Source organism: Vulpes lagopus, chromosome 2, assembly GCF_018345385.1.
Source record: "Vulpes lagopus strain Blue_001 chromosome 2, ASM1834538v1, whole genome shotgun sequence".
In the NCBI taxonomy this organism is placed as follows: Eukaryota; Metazoa; Chordata; class Mammalia; order Carnivora; family Canidae; genus Vulpes; species Vulpes lagopus.
In genome coordinates this window covers 87,571,604-87,592,050 of record NC_054825.1, presented here as the reverse complement: position 1 = coordinate 87,592,050, position 20,447 = coordinate 87,571,604, and the positions used below count along the sequence as shown (strand labels likewise).

General features: G+C 40.8%; 1 protein-coding gene across 6 annotated transcripts in view; it reads right to left on the bottom strand.

Moving 5' to 3' along the window:
• ARFGEF3 (ARFGEF family member 3) overlaps positions 1–20,447 on the bottom strand; it is a 177,290-nt gene that overhangs the window by 142,584 nt on the left and 14,259 nt on the right. The window contains exon 3 of one of the 6 annotated variants that reach the window (XM_041744806.1): positions 19,270–19,373. The exons of the other annotated variants lie outside the window; for them this stretch is intronic. Within the exon in view, the coding sequence (XP_041600740.1) occupies positions 19,270–19,271 (2 nt within the window). The 5' untranslated portion in view covers positions 19,272–19,373. The remainder of the gene's footprint in view (positions 1–19,269; positions 19,374–20,447) is intronic. 6 annotated transcript variants of the gene reach the window in all.

Here is a 20,447-nt window from a genome sequence, read left to right as displayed (position 1 = left end):
ACATTATCTCCCACTTCAATCATTTACACACCGACTTCTATGCTGTTCCACCATGAAACACTCAGCTCTTCCTCACCTTCATCAACACACTTAGCAATTTCTCATATAGCCCCTTCCTGTGGCACCATGAAAAGGTTTATTCTTTAAGATGTCCACCAAAAATAATTTGTCAATAAGTATCAAGAGTTTAAAACCATGAATCTGCCTTCACTGAGGGTCTTCTATGCCATGAAATCTTTCTAAAGAAATCATTATACATGTAGCAAAGTTTTAGATGCAAAGACTTTTTTTTACTGTTCTTTTGTTTATAATGTAAATAAGGTTAAGGAAATTATGGCACATTTATAAAATGGAGTAATAGACAATAATTAAAAGTATTCTGGAATGTTTTCACTGACACAGGAAAGTGCTTTGAAATATTATGCCAAAAAATTTAAAAATGAGAATGCAATGGAGAATACATACTATGACATTCCTACTCTTAAATAAACCATTACAATTATAGAAGGCTGGAGGAGGGAGAGAGGCTGGAAAGAAATTCCTCAGACATGTCCAGAATGCCTCTCTGCCTTTTGGGAATACGAATGATCTTGGTATTATTACATGTTTCTACAGTCAAAAAATTTTCCAGAACATATTACCATTAGAAATAAAAAGTGAAGCTAGCCCTGTACTACACGAGCAAAAACGCCTGCCCATTTTCTTTCAAAGCTTTTGGCCTGGGAACCTGAGGAGCTATGTTTCCTGCAACAGCTTTCATCTAATCCTTCCTGAGCTTCTGCTGTGCCAACTTCTTCTACTCTGTCAAGTCACCACCCTTCCTTCTTATCAAAAACTAGGCCATATTCCAGGAATAGTTCCCCTTCCCCTTTCCTCTAAGACATTCCTTTACCACCTTTCAAATACTTCCTGAATTCTTTGTTTTCCCTAAAGTCTTTTTGACTGAAAAATAGGCTTGCTTATGACCCCAAAATATACTTAATTATCTTAGTTACATAGTGTAAAATCACTATGTTTAACTTCATTTTGCTTCTTTCTAGGACAAGCTTTCCCATAATCAAACTTTTGGGCTTAGAGTATAAATATACCACTAGCATGAAACCTGCCTATGGGAATTGTTCTGCCCTGTGGCGTAACACAGAACCACATGTATCTTTTACTTAATGATTTTTTTATTTTTAATTTTTAAAGGTTTTATTTATTTATTCATAAGAGACATGCAAAGAGAGGCAGAGACATAGGCAGTGGGAGAAGCAGGCTCCATGCAGGAAGCCTGATGTGGGACTCGATCCCAGGACTCCAGGATCACGATCTGAGCCAAAGGCAGATGCTCAACAACGCAGCCACCCAAGTGCCTACTTAATGATTTTTTTATGATGAAAGTTTTCCAACTGGCAATCCAGAGGTAGGACTCTTCCCAGAATCTCTGCCATGAAGAGGCAAAAAAAGCAATAAATCACCAAAACAGAAAGGATTTCTAACTCACATGTTCAAATCTTAGGGAAGAAGAAAAAGTAGCTGGACAATACCATAGCATAATCTTTTTTTTTAGCATAATCTTTTTTAAGTGCTGATAATTTTATGTAAATAGGTAGCTACCTCTTGAAAAACAGCAATTAATGGTATACATATCTTTCAGGAAAGTCTATGTAGCTAAAGACAAATAGCTTAAAAAACACAACTAATCACACTGAGACAAAACTGTGATTTATGCTCTATTCAGAGCTCATCGGCCTGTAAAAAGTTCACAAATATATATATATATATATATTTATAATGATTTCTCATCACTTAAATGCCATGATAGTGAAATTATAGGGCTAAAAGTAAAGTAACATATTTTTCCTGTGAATTAGAAATTTCCAGTTGTGATGTCAAAATGCCTTATAAAACCAGTTCATTAGCAGATCAGCACAACTGTCAGAACTAGAATTTGTATTCCTCAATTATTAATAACTCATTTGTGAAAAGTACATAAGATTTTTAGTAATAAAAGTCTTTAAAAAATATTTATCTAGCCTACTATATATATGTCCAGACTCTGTATGAAAATATAGGATTATAATGATAAGACATGTAGTTCATTCCCACATGGAAGCCACAGCCTCAGGGAAGTAACAGACAAAGGATAATATTAAAACATAGGTAATAAAGCAATGCACATTTTTAATTAAGGTATAAACAATCAAATATGAATGTGTAACAAGAGTAGGAGAGATCCTGTCTACAAAAAGTCAAGTGTCTTCATGGACAAGGTGATGCTCATTTGGCCTTGAAATAGTATAGCATGGGCCTGAAGTGGGAAAGACATACCCAGCTGAGGTTTTGGGGACAAAGGCTCAGAGTAGGTTCATTACAACCAGATAAGTCATAGTGGGAAGACGGATGAGAAAGGAATGTGGCAGGATAGAGTCGAGGCAGCTTTTGAAGGGTCTTTGCATGCTATTCCAGAGAAACTGGCTGTTAGCCAGTTGTAAATGATGAATCAATGGGAAGATTTTGTGATCCAGGGAATAATGTGACCTCAGACATTTTCTACAAAGTGGAATGGATACAATGCAGGGAATGGATAAAAAACAGTATCATGGAATAAAATTCTGGAGCCTAACTAATCTATGTCAAATTCAGGCTCTGCCAATTACAATCTGTACAGTAAGTATTCTACCTCTGCAACTCTCACTTTATATATGGACCTAGTATTACTTACCTGGAGAACTATTACAATGATGGGATAAAAAGCTACATTAGAAGAATTCTTGATTTCCCATCCTAACATTTACAGCACTCCTGAAGATCCCTGGCCCAATTCCCTTCTCTTCTCACCTCTGGCTCTGTCCTGCCCCACAAGGGTTTCATGACACGGGTCTCAGACTGCCAGCTATGCAAATAGCTGCTGTTTAGGGCCCTAGACATGCAGACCCCCATAGCACCATCTGCTTTCTTAAAGGTAAAGCTGGGAAAGGGGTCCAGATGCAGTTTCTGGAAGAAGGCTCAGTAGAGTCTAAGTAGAGAATTCGGAGATCTCAAGTGCTCAGAGCATGAACTGAGTAGATGGAGTGGGCTCTGAGGGGGAATGTTCCCTCCACTCTGGAGAAGCTAAGAACAGGGACTCTACAACATGAGCCCAGAGAAGGGGCCCACTACTCCTAGGACTTAGGTTGGTGGTATGATAGTGCTTAGCATGTTGCACATGCTCAACAAATTTTTGTTGTCATGTCATCCCTACTTTTCTTATGACAGATAAAACTAAGAACTATTTCCATCCAAATAACACACTCAGATATAAAATGCATAGGGCCCAGAGGTCACAGAAAATAGAAAAATCTGTATCCTTTACTCTTTTATTGACTTTTTATCTACAGCAATATTTTCAGCCTTAAATCGTCAAATATAGTCCAAGATGTAAAAGCTAAGTATCTGGCTAGTTTGAATATAGGGAAAGGCCAAGAACAAGCTTAATCTTCACTGTCAAGAAAGATTGGACCATTAAGGCTAACAATCATTCATCAAAGGCATGCACAGTGCTTTTAAACCTCACATCCTCTCTACACATCCATCCATCTTTACAAACGCTACCTTCCTCCATGCTTCTGCTTGACCCTACTAGCATTTCTAGAGCCCCTCCTGGCAGGGTTAGTGCCTCCCTCACCTCCATGACACAGTATAGAGTAGATGATTACACAGGTAGTTAGGGATGCTATTAAATAACTGTGTCGGAGGGGGGCATTTTCACCTTTCTTGACTCACAATCGATTGGTAATGAAGGTCCTTGTGAAATCTACTAAAGCAAGTGAACTGTCTTACTATTATTACAATGGCATAATAAAATTTAAAATTGGGATTATACCTTCAAAGAAGGGGCACTTTCCAGCAGTTTATGCCAATTTTTGATCAACTGTTAGAATCATAGCTACAATGATTTTTCCTATGGTACATCAATTTGATGGAATTTTAGTAGCCTTCAAAATGTTTTTAAAGAACCCCTGATGGCATTTGAAAATATTTTTTCAACACAAAGTGAAAGTAGCAAGTTGTAAAACAGTATATACCTCCTGATCTAATTTTCATGACACACATTCAAAAGAAAATAAACCAATGTTAAGATTTATTATCTCTAGATAATCTGGCTTTCATATCCAACTGTCAGGGGTTGGAGTTCAGACTTTACCAGTTATTACTGGGCAACCCTCTGCAAGTCCTAGCTGCTCCATGCCTAAGTGTCCTCATCTATAAAGTATGGATGTAATGAAACCTACTAAATAGTTAAACTAAGTAACATGGCACTGTATTTCAAGAGTTACATTTTCTAGGCTTTTGAATTTTCTACAGTAAGAACATACTTCTCAACCTAAAAATACTTTTTTCTCCCCCCTGCAAGTGTATCATTTGTGTATTCTTTTACATTCTAGATAATTTAAAACATATTTCATATTATAGGACACAAGGATTCCTTTTAGGCTCTCTCTTATGCCACTCACAAAAGTTAACGCCAAATCGATTAAAGACTTAAAAATATAAGTCCTAAAACTGCAAAACTCCCAGAATACTTAAAAAAGCTCTTTGACATTGGCCTTAGCAACAATTTATTGGATAACAATCAAAGTCACAGACAACAAAAGCAAAAATAAACAAGTGGGACATCAAACTAAAAAGGTGCTTTTTAAAAAATATTTTATTTATTTATTTGACAGAGAGAGAGAGAGAGAGAAAAAAAAAAACACAAGCAGGGGGGAGGGACAGAGAGAGGGAGAAAATGGCTCTCTGCTGAGTAGGAAGCCTGATTTGGGGCTCGATTCCAGGATCCTGGGATGATGACTTGAGCTGATGGTAAATGCTTAACTGATTAAGCCACCCAGGTGCCCTAAAAAAGTTCTTCACAGCAAAGGAAACAATCAACAAAATGAAAATGCAACTTACAGAATGGTATAAAATATTTGTAAACCATCTATCTGATACAGGTTAATATCCAAAATATGTCAGAAATGCATATAACTCAACAACAATAATAATGATAAATGATCCTATTAAAAATGAGCAAAGAAGGGTGCCTGGGTGGCTCAGTCAGTTAAGCATCTGCCTTCAGCTTAGGTCATGATCCTGGAGCCCTAGGATTGAGCCCCACATCAGGCTCTCTGCTCAGTGAAGAGTCTGCTCCTCCCTCTGCCCCTCATCCTGCTTGTGCTCTCTCTCACGCTTCTCTCATGCTCAAATAAATAAAATCTTTAAAAAAAAATTTTTTTTTAATGGGCAAAGAAATGGAAAAGACATTTTCCCAAAGAAAACATGAATTTCCAACAAGTACAGTAAAGGTTGTTCAAATCATTAATCAGCAGGAAAATGCAAATTCAACACTACAATGAGACATCACCTCACACCTGTTAGGATGGCTATTTTCAAAAAGACTAGAAATAACAAGTGTTAGCAAGGATGTGGAGAAAAGGGAGCCCTGTGCACTGTTGGTAAGAATATAAATTGGCACAGATGTTATGAAAAACAGTATGGAGGTTCCACAAAAAATTAAATATGGAACTACCATATGGTTCAACAATCCCTGGGTATATACCCAAAGGAAGTGAAACCAGTGTCTCAAAGAAATATCTGTATTCCTGTGTGTGCTGCAGCATTATTCACAAAAGCCAAAGTATGGAAATGACCCAAGTGTCCATCAACAGATGAATGGATAAAGCAAATGTGATATTTATCTACCTAGATATCTATATTTATATATAGATATCTCTATATATACACCTAGATATATACATAAGTATATATAGGATAGATAAACAGACACACAATGGAATATTACTCATCCATAAGAAAGAAGGAAATCCTGCCGTTTGTGCAATATGGATGAATCTAGAGGACATTGTACTAAGTGAAATAAGCCAGTCAGAAAGACAAAACCTGCATGATCTCACTTATATGTGTAATCTAAAAAAGTCAAACTCCTTTCTGCCGTTGGATGCCACCAAGTAAGCATCATTAAATTTCCTCTCCCACCTCTGTCATGTATAAGTCAGTCTCCCAAAGAGCCTGAACAACTATGGAAACTCTTCATTGGTGGTTTGAGCTTTGAAACAACTGATGCAAGTCTGAGGAGCCATTGTGAGAAATGGGGAACACGTACAGACTGTGTGGTGATGAGAGATCTGAACACCAAGCTCTCCAGAGGCTTTGGGTTTGTCACATATGCTGCTGTGGAGGAAGTGGATGCAACCATGAAGGCAAGGCCACATATGGTGGCTGGAAGAATTATGGAACCAAAGAGGGCTGGCTCAAGAGAAGGTTCTCAAAGACCTGGTATCCACTTAACTGTGAAAAAGTTTTGTTGGTGGCATGAAAGAAGATACTAAAGAATATCATCTGAGAGATTATTTTGAACAGTATGGGGAAAATGGAAGTGACAGAGATCATGACTGACCCAGGCAGTGGCAAAAAGAGAGGTTTGAAGGACACCTGGGTAGCTCAGTGGTTGAGCATCTGCCTTCAACTCAGGGTGTGATTCTGGTCCGGGTACTGAGTCCTGCATCAGGCTCCCTGTGAGGAGCCAGCTTCTCCCTCTGCCTGTTTCTCTACCTCTCTCTCTGTGTTTCTCATGAATAAATAAAATCTTAAAGAGAGAGAGAGAGATTTGGCTTTTATAACATTTGATGACCAGGACTCTATAGACAAGATTGTCATTCAAAAATTCCATACTGGAACTGGAGGGTATTATGCTGAGTGAAATAAGTCAATCGGAGAAGGACAAACATATGTTCTCATTCATTTGGGGAATATAAACAATAGTGAAAGGGAATAGAAGGGAAGGGAAAAGAAATGGGTAGGAAATATCAGAAAGGGAGACAGAACATAAAGACTCCTAACTCTGGGAAACGAACTAGGGGTGGTGGAAAGGGAGGAGGGCAGAGGGGTGGGGGTGAATGGGTGACGGGCACTGAGGGGAGCACTTGACGGGATGAGCACTGGGTGTTATTCTGTATGTTGGCAAATTGAACACCAATAAAAAATAAATTTATTATTAAAAAAAATTCCATACTGTGAATGGCCACAACTGTGATGGAAGGAAAGCCCTATCTAAGTAAGAAATAGCTAGTGCTTCATCCAACCAAAGAGAGCCAAGAGGTTCTGGAAACTTGGGAGGTGGTCGTGGAGGTGGTGTGGTCATAGAGGTGGTTTTGGTGGGAATGATAACTTTGGTCATGAAGGGAACTTCAGTGGGCAAGGTGGCTTCACAGTGGCAGTTGGGATGGCTAGAATGAATTTGGTAATGATGGAAGCAACTTTGGAGGTGGTGGAAGCCAGAATGATTTTGGCAATTACAACAATCTTCAAGGTTTGAACCATGAAAGGAGGGGATCCCTGGGTGGCGCAGCGGTTTGGCGCCTGCCTTTGGCCCAGGGCGCGATCCTGGAGACCCGGGATCAAATCCCACGTCGGGCTCCCGGTGCATGGAGCCTGCTTCTCCCTCTGCCTGTGTCTCTGCCTCTCTCTCTATCTCTCTGTGACTATCATAAAAAAAAAAAAAAAAAAAATGAACCATGAAAGGACACCCTGGAGGCAGACGCTCTGGCCTCTATGGTGGTGGAGGCCAATACTTTGCCAAACCATGAAACCGACATGGCTATGACGGTTCCAGAAGCAGCAGTAGCTATGGCAGTGGGTTTTCATTACTGCCAGGAAATAAAGCTTAGCAGGTGAGGAGAGCCAGAGAAGTGACAAGGAAGCTACCAGTTATAACAGATTTGTTAACTCAGCCAAGCACAGTGGTGGCAGGGCCCACCTGCTACAAAGAAGACATGTTTTAGACAATATTCATGTGTATGGGCAAAAAACTTGAAGGCTATTATCTGTGACTAATTATATAACAGGTTATTTTCTGTTCTGTGGAAAGTGTAAAGCATTCCAACAATCTAACGTAGATTTTTTTTTTGCACCCATGCTGTTGATTCCTAAATGTAAAAGTCTGATCATGACACCGAATAAATATGTTTTTAAATAAATAAAATAAACAAGAAAGTCAAATTCAAGGACACCAGAATGGTGGCTGCCAGGAGCTAAAAGGTGGAGGAATAGGTAGATGTTGGTCAAAGGGTACAAACTTTCAATTATAAAATGAATAAATTCTGGGGATGTAATGTACAATATGGTGATCATAGACAGTAATACTCTATTATAGCCTCAAAATTTGCTAAAACGGTAGATCTTAAGTGTTCTCATTACACACACACACACACACACACAAATCATAACTATGTGAGGTGATGGATGTGTTAATTAACTTGATTGTGGTCATTTCACAATGTATATATATATCAAATCATCACATTGTATACCTTAAATAAAAATACAAATTTATTTGTCAATAAAGTTGGGAAAATAAACTGATACCTTTTTATATTTCGAAGTTATAGCCTCCATCCCATTAAGCGCCCCACAATTCTCTCCCCATAGGCATCAAAAATCACGTTCAGCCATCCATGTAGAAAGATCATACCTCTTAAACAATACATTTTGGCAATAAGCATCGGATGGAGAAGGATGTAAAATTTTATATTCCCATTAATAGCAACTTTCCAACAGGCATATGTATGTGTTGTTTTAACCAGTGAATATCCCAAAAGATTCTGCTCTGTAAGCACTTTCTAAAAATAAGCCTTGGGTGAGAGCCAAGGAGATTGGTTTGGTTATTAGCCGTCTGCTTTAAACATATTATAGATTTTATACCTCCCCTCGCTCAGCCTATAGTCTCAGCTGAGTAAGATCTACATTAATCTGCCACTCAGTAGCCTCAGGTCTGGCACTATCTGATATGAAGACAAGACTGTTTCTCAGGATAAATTTAATTTTAAAGGTTGGGATTGTGTCTAGGCGCTAGTTACCCTTCAGCCTGCCTTAGAACCCAGTCATCCTGAAAGCAGTTGTGTTTGTGACAATACATCAGCAAGGGGCTGCTTTATCCCACTCAAGGTAGCAGCAGATCTATTACACACTGCATGACCTTCCTAAATGAAACATGTACTGGAAGAAAAATAGATATGCTCCGTATTTTTTTTTTTTTTTTTTTTTTTACTCCGTATTTTTTTATGTACTGAAGAGAAAAAGCAGTAGCAGACTGGTCTCTTAGTGAAATGATTAAAGATCAAGACAGCAAAAGCTGCCTGACAATAATCCCAACCTAGGGTATGAAAATGGCACATCAAGGGACTGCGGGTTTGACCAACCCAGGAGGGCCATGGTGGAGCTCCTCCTCCTTATGGGTGTTAACATGAGTTGGCCAGGTGTTATTGTCACCACTCGCAGCCACCAGAGATCACAAAGAGCAAATGCCACACAGCCAGCTGCTACAGGTTTGGCTCTAAATGGCCTAAATCCAAACAGGGACATAGTGAGTTTGCAAAAGTACATATGTGGGTACCCACAAAATCCGAGAAAATAAGCTGAGATTCTGCAGGCTCATAAAGATGTTCACATCGAAGAAAGGGAAATGTATGGATAAATTTAACCAAGTATTTAACCAAGTATTTTAATTTAACCAAGTATTTTAAACACTATAATTATAATTCTGCTATAATTATTATTTGTACTGGCAAAATCTCATTACATGAGATTACATGGAAACCTCTAGCTAAGGAAAGGCGTCTCTCCTTTTACAAGGCAAGTAAAGGATCCTCCTCTCATTTTGTATCCTAATATTGATGAGAGAGGTCCCCACTATGGAACACTGCGATTAACTGACTACCACCAAAACACTCTTCCCTAGGGTGACTCACTACAGTGTTTGCATTACATTGTTCTTCCCTGTGTGTCAGAAGACACCCGATGCTCTCAGTTCCAGCCTGGGGTGGCAAAAACATGCTGACCAGTCTCAAAATGACCAAGAACCCTGCTGCTGAAAGACAGGGTCAAATAAACCTTGGAAAACATTCATACTCAAGTTTATGGGCACTTGCCCATTGCTATTCTTCATAGCCCCACTAACTGGCTCTCCTTTCTCCTTGGGGACTCCAAGGGACCCACCACCTCTATGCAGGCTGGGCTCCACCCAGTTATCCCTGAGAAACCAAAGCCATCCATGCTGGGTAGCTGGGCCTACCCAACTGAAAGCCCAGGGTGTCTGGGGAGCAAGTCCCTCTGCTCTGGATTAAGTAGAAAGCTAGAAGGGAAGATCAAAGTGTCAGGGAAGGCAATGGAGTCTGTTAAAAGAACTCTGGCCCAAGGCCACCTGTGTGGCTCAGTCAGAGAAGCATCTGCCTTCAGCTCAGGTCATGATCTCAGGGTACTGGGAGGAGCCCCACATCAGCTCCCTGCTCAGCAAGGAGTCTGCTTCTCTCTCTCACTCTGCCCTCCCAGCCCCCGCATGTATGCGTATTCTTGCTCTAATAAATAAATAAAATCCTAAAACAAACAAACAAACAAACTAAACAAACCACTCTGCCCAACTTGGAATTCTGTTATTTCATTTTAGCCAACAAATGTCAGATATAATCCTAAGCATATTACTTAGGTCTCTCTGATATGCAATTTCTTTTCACAAGACAAGTACAGAAGCTTTCTAGACTTCTTTGAAAGGACAGGAAGGATAAACTGAGTAGGGATATGAAAGAGCTTTGAAAGCAAACACTTTATGGAAATACGAGGGAAGCACAGTGACAAGAACAGCAGAGTCTAAGGAAACCAGCTCTGGTCTCTGCATGTCCCAGCTATCTCAGCAGCTACACCTGGCAGCTCCAGGACCTTTTCAAATTCTAACAGCCTCGGCTTCTTTGAGGTGTGTGGCTTGCAGTCTTACCAGCCTTCCTCTTAGCAACTTGATTGCAACTTTGTTTTTGGCTGACAGCACAGTCAGCTTCCTCTGGTAAATCAAAGTTGGTCTGAGTTGTTCCCGATGAATCCGGTTTCCTACTTTTTCAGCCTCCCTTGTGGCTCTTGAAGTACTTTGGCTTTCCTGATAAAAAGGGCACAAGGCCTGTTTAGTTAGCACTGTCCTTCTGCCTTCTGTCTTGGATGGGGGCAGCTGCAAGAGCCATTTTGTGGTACAGAAAGCCAAATATAATGGAAGGTCAGTAGTATCCTAAATGTACCAGCCTGCCTATTACCTGAGGAAGATAAGCCCTATCTCATTTAAACCACATTTACATTTTCCATTACTTACAGCTGAATGCATTTGTAACTTACTACTAAAGCTGATTTCTTCCTTCCTTTTTAAAGATCTTATTTATTTGGAAGAGAGAGACAGTGAGAAAGAGCACAAACGGGGAGGAGAGAGGAAGAAGCAGATTCCCTACTGGGTAGGGCCGGGACCCTGGGATCATGAGCTGAGCTGAAGGCAGATGCTTAACTAACTAAGCCACCTAGAAGCCCCTAAAGCCAATTTCCAGAGAAAAGCCAATATTCAAGCAATCACATACGTGTCTTCTGTTCCCAATACATTTCCCAAAGGTGAAAGGGGATATGAGACAGGGACAACAGTAATTCCTATTTTAACATATCTAAGTGACCAGTACTCAGCAAATATCCATTGAAAACATAAATTATATTAGTTAAAAGAACAACTTTCAAGTCAAACCTATATTTGAACCTCTATCTTGTACTAGCTGTGTGACTTCACACAAATGATTTTATCATTCCAGCCTGTTTTCTTATTCAAATATAAATTATATTAGTACCTATTGTTAAGTTTAATAAGATAATGAAGTCATTAGCACAATTCCTGGCATAGACGGATTCTTCATAATTGGTCACCTTCAATATTGTGGGGAGGTACATCACGCCACAAACCTGGATATAAGGATGATGAGGGTTTAGAATCTAGCTACAGAAGCACAGGAGTAAATCAGTTATTTGTGGCAGAAGAATGAGGCTATAATGTGCACCCGTGTGCTTAGGGTGTGGGAGAGGATGCCAAAGCCCCATCTCCAAGTGCCTAGGCCTTGTAAATGTCACAGATGTCTCAGACCTCTTCCCTTAATATCTCACTGGAGTTACCAAATACTTAGAGTTTCCTTACCCTTATCCTGCAAAAGAAATTAAAAGGTCAGCAAAATGTTCAAAATGTAGCCAGACAACAGGAAAAGGATTCCACCAACAGAGCTTCCAGCCTGCCACGTTTGCCTAGGCTGCCACCCCTGGGCGCCTGGACCCTGGGGGGTCATGTGAATTCTCTTAACGCGGGTGTATCAGGAAAACACTTTCAGCTGCAAGTGACATGAAATTAACTCCCTAAGTGCTTAAACATGGAGGCAGGTTGGCCTCAATTTTAGGCGATTCAGTGCTCCAATGACACAGCCAAGAGCCCGGTTTCTTTCCATCTTTCCGGTGATCTACCCTCTAAGTGTCCGTTTTACCTACCCACCTGCATTCCCTGACCCACATCCCCTTCCCCCACTCCCCCACCCTCTTCTGGCTTTCCTTACAGGTGCAAAGTGAGCTGTGGCCATTGGAAGCGTCATTTGAAGATGCTAAGTATCAGAGAAGAACTAACTTCACCTTCACAAGTGTGAGATGGCATCCCTCTGGAACTCCATTCTGATACTCTGACATAGGGCACATCCAAGGCCAGACCAGAAAGTCACACCTGTGATGGGGTAGGCTCCTCTGAACACCCAGTCAGTCCTACTGGTGGTAGGGGGTGACTGGATGTTGGGTAACAACCAAAAGTCTCTGCTCCAGGGGAAAATAATGGAAGGCCCAGAGAATTTACAAATACAATCACCTCCTAAACTAGGAAAACCCCTGCATGTTTTCTGATTAGAAACCAAACCACGACCTTTAGGTAGGCATGTAGTGTGGTACTACTGGAAACTTGGGTTTTCCCTCTGCCCCCATAATTCCATCAACAGCCACACTCATCACAGACTGCCACAAAAGAAGCCAGCTCAAAGAAATTTCTTGGGTCTATAAGCAAAAATGGAAGAGAAAGATAGAGTGTCATTCAATGCCAGTTTTCTTTTTTGCAGATCCTAGAATTTATTAAACGACACTTGAAACTGCCACAGTGATGTTTCACAGATCACACCTGCTCCAGCTCATGTTTCTAGTGCCCAATGACTAGCTTAGACCTCTCTGTATTCTTAGGAATCAGAGGTGACACTACTTAAATTCAGATAGTCATCTGCTCCTTTGTACCTGAAATCTGTTCTTCTATCTAAAATCATACTTCGAAACTCGGCACTGCAGGGAGGTAGAAAAAAACAAACCAAAAACTTTAATCATGCAGCAAACTGCCAAAACACCATGAGACTATTGTATCAGTCATATTTCACTTATGATTTGATGTACATTCTGCAGAGTACCATCTTATTTAAAATCTTAATTAATCTTCCTAAGGCCCCAAGTAAGGAGTATTATTTGTAGTGCTATTCCAGGGCAATCTCCATAGTTCCAGGGGATGACAGAAGTGTAACAACATGACCCAGGTGACAGTTCCACAGGCCTGGGAGGCACACCAGAGGGCTACAAAGAATTATAGCATGATTGCTGTGCAGGCCTAAAGCTTGGAGTCAAGGACAGGCCTGGGAAAGGCGGGGGTGGGAGAAGCTCCTATTCCCAGGTAAGAGTTGGTCATTTTCTAAAATTTAATTTATTAATTTATTTGAGAGAGAGAGAGAGAGAGAGGGCATGCAAGGGGGAGGGGCAGAGGGAGAAGGAGAGGCAGAGAATCTCAAGCTGACTCCATGCACAGCACAAAGCCTGACCTTTGGCTTGACCTTGTGACACCAGGCCTGACCCCATGACACCGAGATCATGAGGTGAGCTGAAACCTAGAGTTGGACACTGAACTGATGAAGCCACCCGGGTACTCCAGGTTGGTAAATCTTAATGAAGGATTTAAGATTCTGACATCTAAAATGGGAAAGGGGGCGCCTGGGTGGCTCAGTCAGTTTAGTGTCCAACTCTTGATTTTGGCTCAGGTCATGATCTCAGGGTTGTGAGATGGAGTTCCAAGTTGGACTCCATGCTCAGCAGGGAGTCTGCTGGAGATTGTCTCCCTCTGCCCCTCTCCTGAACCTGCACACACACTCTCTCTCCCTCTTTCTCTCTCAAATAAATAAATCTTTAGTAATAAAATGGGGAAGAAATGTTCCCAAAGCATAACCTAGATGCCTGGGATCTTTTCAGAGGGTCCACGAGGTCAAACACATTTTATGGTGGACTCTATCAAAAAAGAATATCCACCATTATCTGAAAAGGCAATTAAGATTCCTCTCCCATTTTAAACCACTTATCTGTGCAAGGCAGGATTTTCTTTATCTCCTTCAACCAAAGCAACATGTTGGAACAGATTGAATGCAGAAATAGAGCCAAGATTCTAGCTATTTTCCTTCTACTAGGCCAGATATGAAAGATTTGAAAAAAAAAATAAAATTCTTCTCACTAAATTTGCTTAAAGTAGTTCCTTTTCATAAAAAATGTCATTCGTATCGATAGGTAATTGGTTTCTTGTTACTTTTAATGAATTAATATTTAAACTTTCTGTTTTAACTTCAATGTGGTAAATATTGATAGATATAATCCAATATTTTTCCTAAAAAGCCCTTTGGGGTCCTCAATAACATTTAAAAGTGTAAAGGGTTTTAAGACCAAAAAGTCTGAGAATTGCTGCATTAATGTGACAGGTGAATGGAAAGGGAAAATGTGGTACAGGTACACATGATAGGATATTACTCAGCCATGAAAAAGAAGGAAATCCTGCCATTGACAGCAACATGGATGAGCCTGGAGAACATTATGCTAAGTGAAATAAGTCAAAGACAAATACTGTATGATTTTATGTAAAAGTTCTCATCACAGATGCACACAAAATGGTAGCTATGTGAGGAGATGGATATTAAGTACCCTTATGTGGTAATGACTTTACAAAATGTAAACATAAATCAAATATCACGTTGTACCCCTTAAATTTACAGAATGTTATGTCAATTATATCTCAATAAAGCTGGAAAAACATATGCCTGTAACATGCAGGGCCCTGAGGTAAGCCCTTTGGGCCAGAAGCTGCTCTCCTGCTCAAATGCTGAGAAGAGAGAAGAAAAGAGGAGGTAAATTGGTGGCTTTTTTGCCTGGACAGAAGGTGACATGCAAGCATGCTGATCCCTTCTGCAGGAAGACTGAGTCTGTCTCTGTGGTCTGCAATTGGGTCTCTCTAGATCTCTTTTTTTCTGCATCTACTGGTTGGTCAATGATCACACTGGGGAAACAGAGGCACCTTACTCCCTTTCAGTGTCCATCTTCATTTATAGATGCTGATGGGCAAAATGACTAGCTCAGAATCCCAACAACCATACATGGAAGAACCAGGAATTGGACCTATAAGTCACTGTATGACTATTACCTGTTTCCTTTCCCCTCCAATGGTGTGTTCTTGGAGGGGAGATGGTCTCTGTGTTATTCCCAGCACACAAAACATGGCTGGTTTGGCTGATTCTGAGCCCAGGATGCTTGTCCCCATCTGCCACTGTCTCTTCTACCACAACCCAGACCCCGTCATACTGTCTTCCTACTACCAATCACAGCTTCAGACACCTCCGTAGAGATCCTGACATTCATGACAGAGCTGCAAGGCATCATCACAAGCAAATATTTATAAAGGAGTCCACTGTACTGGGTGATTGTGTACACACACCTTAAACTAACAATTGTTTTCTTTCTTAATCAAATATCTTATTGACTTTAAAATTACAATTATATTTTGACCATGTCTGAAACACGCAAATGCTTCCCTCCTCGCTTTCAGCAAAGGTCGTGTTACTGGCCCTGTCTTCCACATTCAGGTTTACTTCAGAAGAGCAGTTAAATTTCCAGAGGGCAGATACAGTGACCCTCCCCAGGTCAACCCGGATGGCCTCTGTGTCCAGCCCCTGCCTGCCAACCACAGCTGGACAGTGTTTCCTGGCTTCTTCTCTACCAACAGACTCTGAAATACACATACAAAACCCTTTTTGTCTTTGAAAGATTTTTCTTGCAGCTGGCAATACAGAAAACCAAAATGAGGCTTACAAAATAAAGCAGGCAATGGGGAAGATACAGCTTTAGAGAGGAAAAAAAAAATCTTTAAAATACAACTGTTCTCTCTGGACTTCATTAAATTAAAAATTAGCCCAGGTCTGCTCTCACTAAGAACGTGATCTATATTGGATGCGTTTCTTTAGTTTAGGCCTAACTTGGTAAAAATCAGTCCTTGGCTACATTTCCTCTGGGGAAGTCTGCAGGCTCGCTGCTCATGGTAACCCTCCCTAAAGAGACCACCGTAGCTGCTCATTAGCCTTTTCCCCCACTCAAGTGAGCAGAAGCTCAGAGAGGTAAGGGTTAGTTAATGACATAATTACTCAGGCTTCCCTCGTGGGTACTCACATCAGTTTCAGACTGGAGTCTTTTATCTCAAGGTCTCTTCTGCCTTACAAAGAGGAAAAGTCAATTTAGGTCATTTCCTGGCAAAGTTCTGTACACACGTGAATCTCAACAGCTCTAATAATTCACAGCTCTTCCCTCAGCCTGAATATATGACACCCCCTCTTTTAAAAGCTCTGGCTCCATTGGGACGCCTGGGTTGCTCAGTGGTTAAAGCATCTGCCTTTGGCTCAGGGCCTGATCCTGGAGTCCTGGGATTGAGTCCCGCATCGGGCTCCCTGCATGGAGCCTGCTTCTCCCTCTGCCTGTGTCTCTGCCTTTCTCTCTCTCTCATGAATAAATAAAATCTTTAAAAAAAAAAAAGCTCTGGCTCCTTGGAAATTGCATTTAAAGTTGTTTCAGTACCGGGTGATTTTATCCACAACTCCAACATTAGTAAGTCGCTCTCATTAACGAGCAGTGGCTAAATACGGATTTCCCAAGAGCTCTTTGCAACGATGGTGCTTCATCAGATAATGTACTGCATGAAATTTAGTATTCTATATCTCAGTTTTTCACAGTTACAAGAAAGAAAAAAATAACCCTTTTTGATGAATCAATAATGGTGGAGGGAATACCCCATAATGGGTTAAGACAGTAAACTGGAGTCCTGACTCTCCCCGAGGCCAGCTTGAGAAGTGTGGCTGGCTACCTGGTTTTTCCAAACCACAGCGTTTCCCCTGCTGCACAGAAGGGCTGTCAGGATGGAGACCAGGATGCACAACACCTGGGAGAGGCCCTGTCACATAAGAAAGGTTTTCAAAATGTTAACTTGTATTCTTAAGGGTCTTCAAATTAGTTGAGAAAATATGAATCAGAAAGCTTTGAAGCTTCGAGACATTTTATTAACAGAGCACTGGGATATGAAGAGGTAAAGGAGATCTCCTGTGTCCAATGTACTGAACTTCACTTGAAAAGATAGACCAGGGTATTATTGTGTAATTCCATAATCATACTGACTTACAGACAGTCCAACTACACATAAATATGCACCAAAATGAAAACAGAATATAAAATATTTAATAAATGAAGATATCCAAAGAAACTAAATATGATTTTAGTTTTTGCACTATGCCTTCCCCAGTAGAAAAAAAAAGCCCTACAGGGTGAACAAGGGAGATACAAACAACTCACTGAAACATTTATATCACTGAATCAATAAGCTCCAGTCCCTACCCATCTCTTGAAATCCACTGTTATAACCCATCAATAGAAACAATTTCTCAGAGGCATACTTTGAAAAAAAGCAGGAATTTTGGACTTAAATTGCCTATAAGGCACAGTTTAATTATAAAAACCAAACAGAATAAAAAGCCTACCTTTATTCCATTCAAAAAGAATAGAGGCTTAAGAAAGGAAAATTCATGATTGGATTGTTATATTTTCTCAAAATGGAGTTTTATTTTTTATTTTTTAAAAAGATTTTATTTATTTATTCATGAGAGACAGAGAGAGAGAGAAGCAGAGACACAGGCAGAGGGAGAAGCAGGCTCCATGCAGGGAGCCTGATGCGGGACTGGATCTCAGGTCTCCAGGATCACGCCCTGAGGCAAAAGCAGATGCTAAACCACTGAGGCACCCAGGGATTCATCAAAATGGAGTTTTATGTTTCCTTCCAACACTTCCCCTTTAGAATCAAGGGCTATAAAATAAAGACATCAACCACTTGTCAAAAGGAATGATGAGTGGCCAAGGCTATTCTTGAACATTAATATCTTGTTGGGGGATCCCTGGGTGGCTCAGCGATTTGGTGCCTGCCTTTGGCCCAGGGCACGATCCTGGAGTCCCGAAATCGAGTCCCGTGTCGAGCTCCCTGTATGGAGCCTGCTTCTCCCTCTGTCTGTGTCTCTGCCTCTCTATATGTCTATCATGAGTAAATAAATAAATAAATAAATCTTTTTAAAAATCGTTATAAAAAAACATTAATATCTTGCTCACATCCCAATATATCCATCAAGCCCAATATCCTCCTAGTCTGGGTGGGTTATACACTTCTTTAATTGACTGCATCATTTAAAACTACTTTTAGGTCAGGGGATATTAACAAGGAGAAGCTTTATAATTGAGAGCTAATTGTAAGTCTTCCTTATCAAAGGGAATAGAATAAGAAAACCATTAGGATTGGCCTACAGGCTGGCAGATAGCAGAAGCAGCTATAAATTAGGAAATAGTATAGTACTGTTACTTATGATACATAAAAAGGGAACAGAGGGCAGCTGTGCACCTCAGTTAGTTAGGCATCTGCTTTTGGTTCAGGTCATAATCCCAGGGTCTTGGGATCTAGCCCCACATCAGGCTCCTCACTTAGTGAGGAGCTTGCTTCTCCTTATCCCTCTCCCTGCCACTCCCCCTGCTCATGCACATGCTCTCTCTCTCTGTCAAATAAATAAATAAAATCTTAAAAAAATAAGATAAAAGGTGACAGGAATACTCTTTGTCTTCCACAGCAGCAAAAAAAGGAAAAAGAGAAATTAGATCTTTGGGGCACCTTGACTTTGAACATGGATTTCAGCATCCCCCCTGCTAGAGGCTTCTCCACATGCCACGTTCTTCTTGCCAATGGGTTTTTGTGGTCAACACGGAAATGTCATTATGCTCACCTGTGCATGGCAATTCTGATCTCAGGAAGGTGGAACACATCAGGTCCATGCCAAGGCAAGTCCTTGTGCACATAAATGGTCCCTATCTACCTCTGGCAAGGCTGACAGAGTCTCCCTCCTTCCTTTCAGGACTCACTGAGATAAAGAATTCCCTATAACTGTAAATGAGCCAAGCTTAGATTAGCCAAAGGGCCTTAAACCTCTTATTCTATCATCATCATAATCATTATCATCTTCCTATTGCAGAACCAGCAAAAGATAAACAGAGCCAATATTTACTTACATTTGCCTGCCTCTGCAAGAGGAGGTCAGCTGTACTTGGGAAGAAAGAGATAAGACCTCAAGATGAGTTTAAGTTCATGAGAAGCACAGATGTTTCCAATTCACCTGGAATAACGTGGAAGCCTCATTAGAAACACCTGTCCTGCCCTTAGGCTAACAGCCCCTATTCAGTTAGCACAAGCTGAAGACAGGACCTGGGAGTTCTACACTACCATCCTTTGCTTCCTCCTCTTGACTGTAGGAGCTAGCAAGGGAAGCCCAACACTTCTTCATGACACAAGAAACAACAATGCTGAGATTGAAACTGTCTGCCAAAAACCACTATTGAGATATCTGCTGTTCTCATCTATTTTAAATCAGTCTTTCCCATTTGATGTGAATATGTTTATTTCAATTAAAAAATAAAAATGTTGCACATCCTGTAGAAGTTGCTCCAGGATTCAAAGCATAGAACTGAAACACTGAAATAGATAATAGCAGCAGAAAAGCAATTAAAATAAAACCATACAAAGAATGGGGAGCTACTACGGATGGTTCTCTTAAAGCATAAAGGCTGATGAATGTGCTCCCATTCTGCATGAAAGATCAGTAGGTCCCCCAATCAAGATAGGGAGGAACATGACAGCATCCGAGCTGAAAAAAAAAAAAATATGTGGACCACCCAAGTAAAATGAAGCAGAAGGCTGAGCAGAGGCTCAGCCAGAGCAGGAACAGGAGTCGTGTGTGGGACACACACAAGGATGAATGGGAAGAAGTGCTGTAAGAGTCTTTCTGGGAACAGCAACTGGCAGGAGAAAAGTAATTAGGCTGAGATTGACTCTGAAGAATCACAGAGAAGGTAGTAAGCAAAAGGCAGCTGGTCTGTGGCTGGAGTACTGTCTGGGATTGCTCCCAAAGGGGACCGAGAAATGCCAACAAGAGGTTCACTGCCAATGGCTGCCTTTTAACAAGACAGCTCGAGGATTCCCTTGACAGTTTTATCTCATCCATACCACTCCTATTGTAAATAACCTGGGCTAAGAGAAGGAGCAAATCCTGGGTTGGAGCAGGATGGTGGTGAAGGTTCTTTAGTTCTTTAGAACAGAAATACTCCAAGTCAAATTCATGTTGGGCATGTGGCAGAGGAGGCAGCTTGCCTCTTCTAGGTGGGCCAATGAGAGCTGAAATTCTTGCATCATT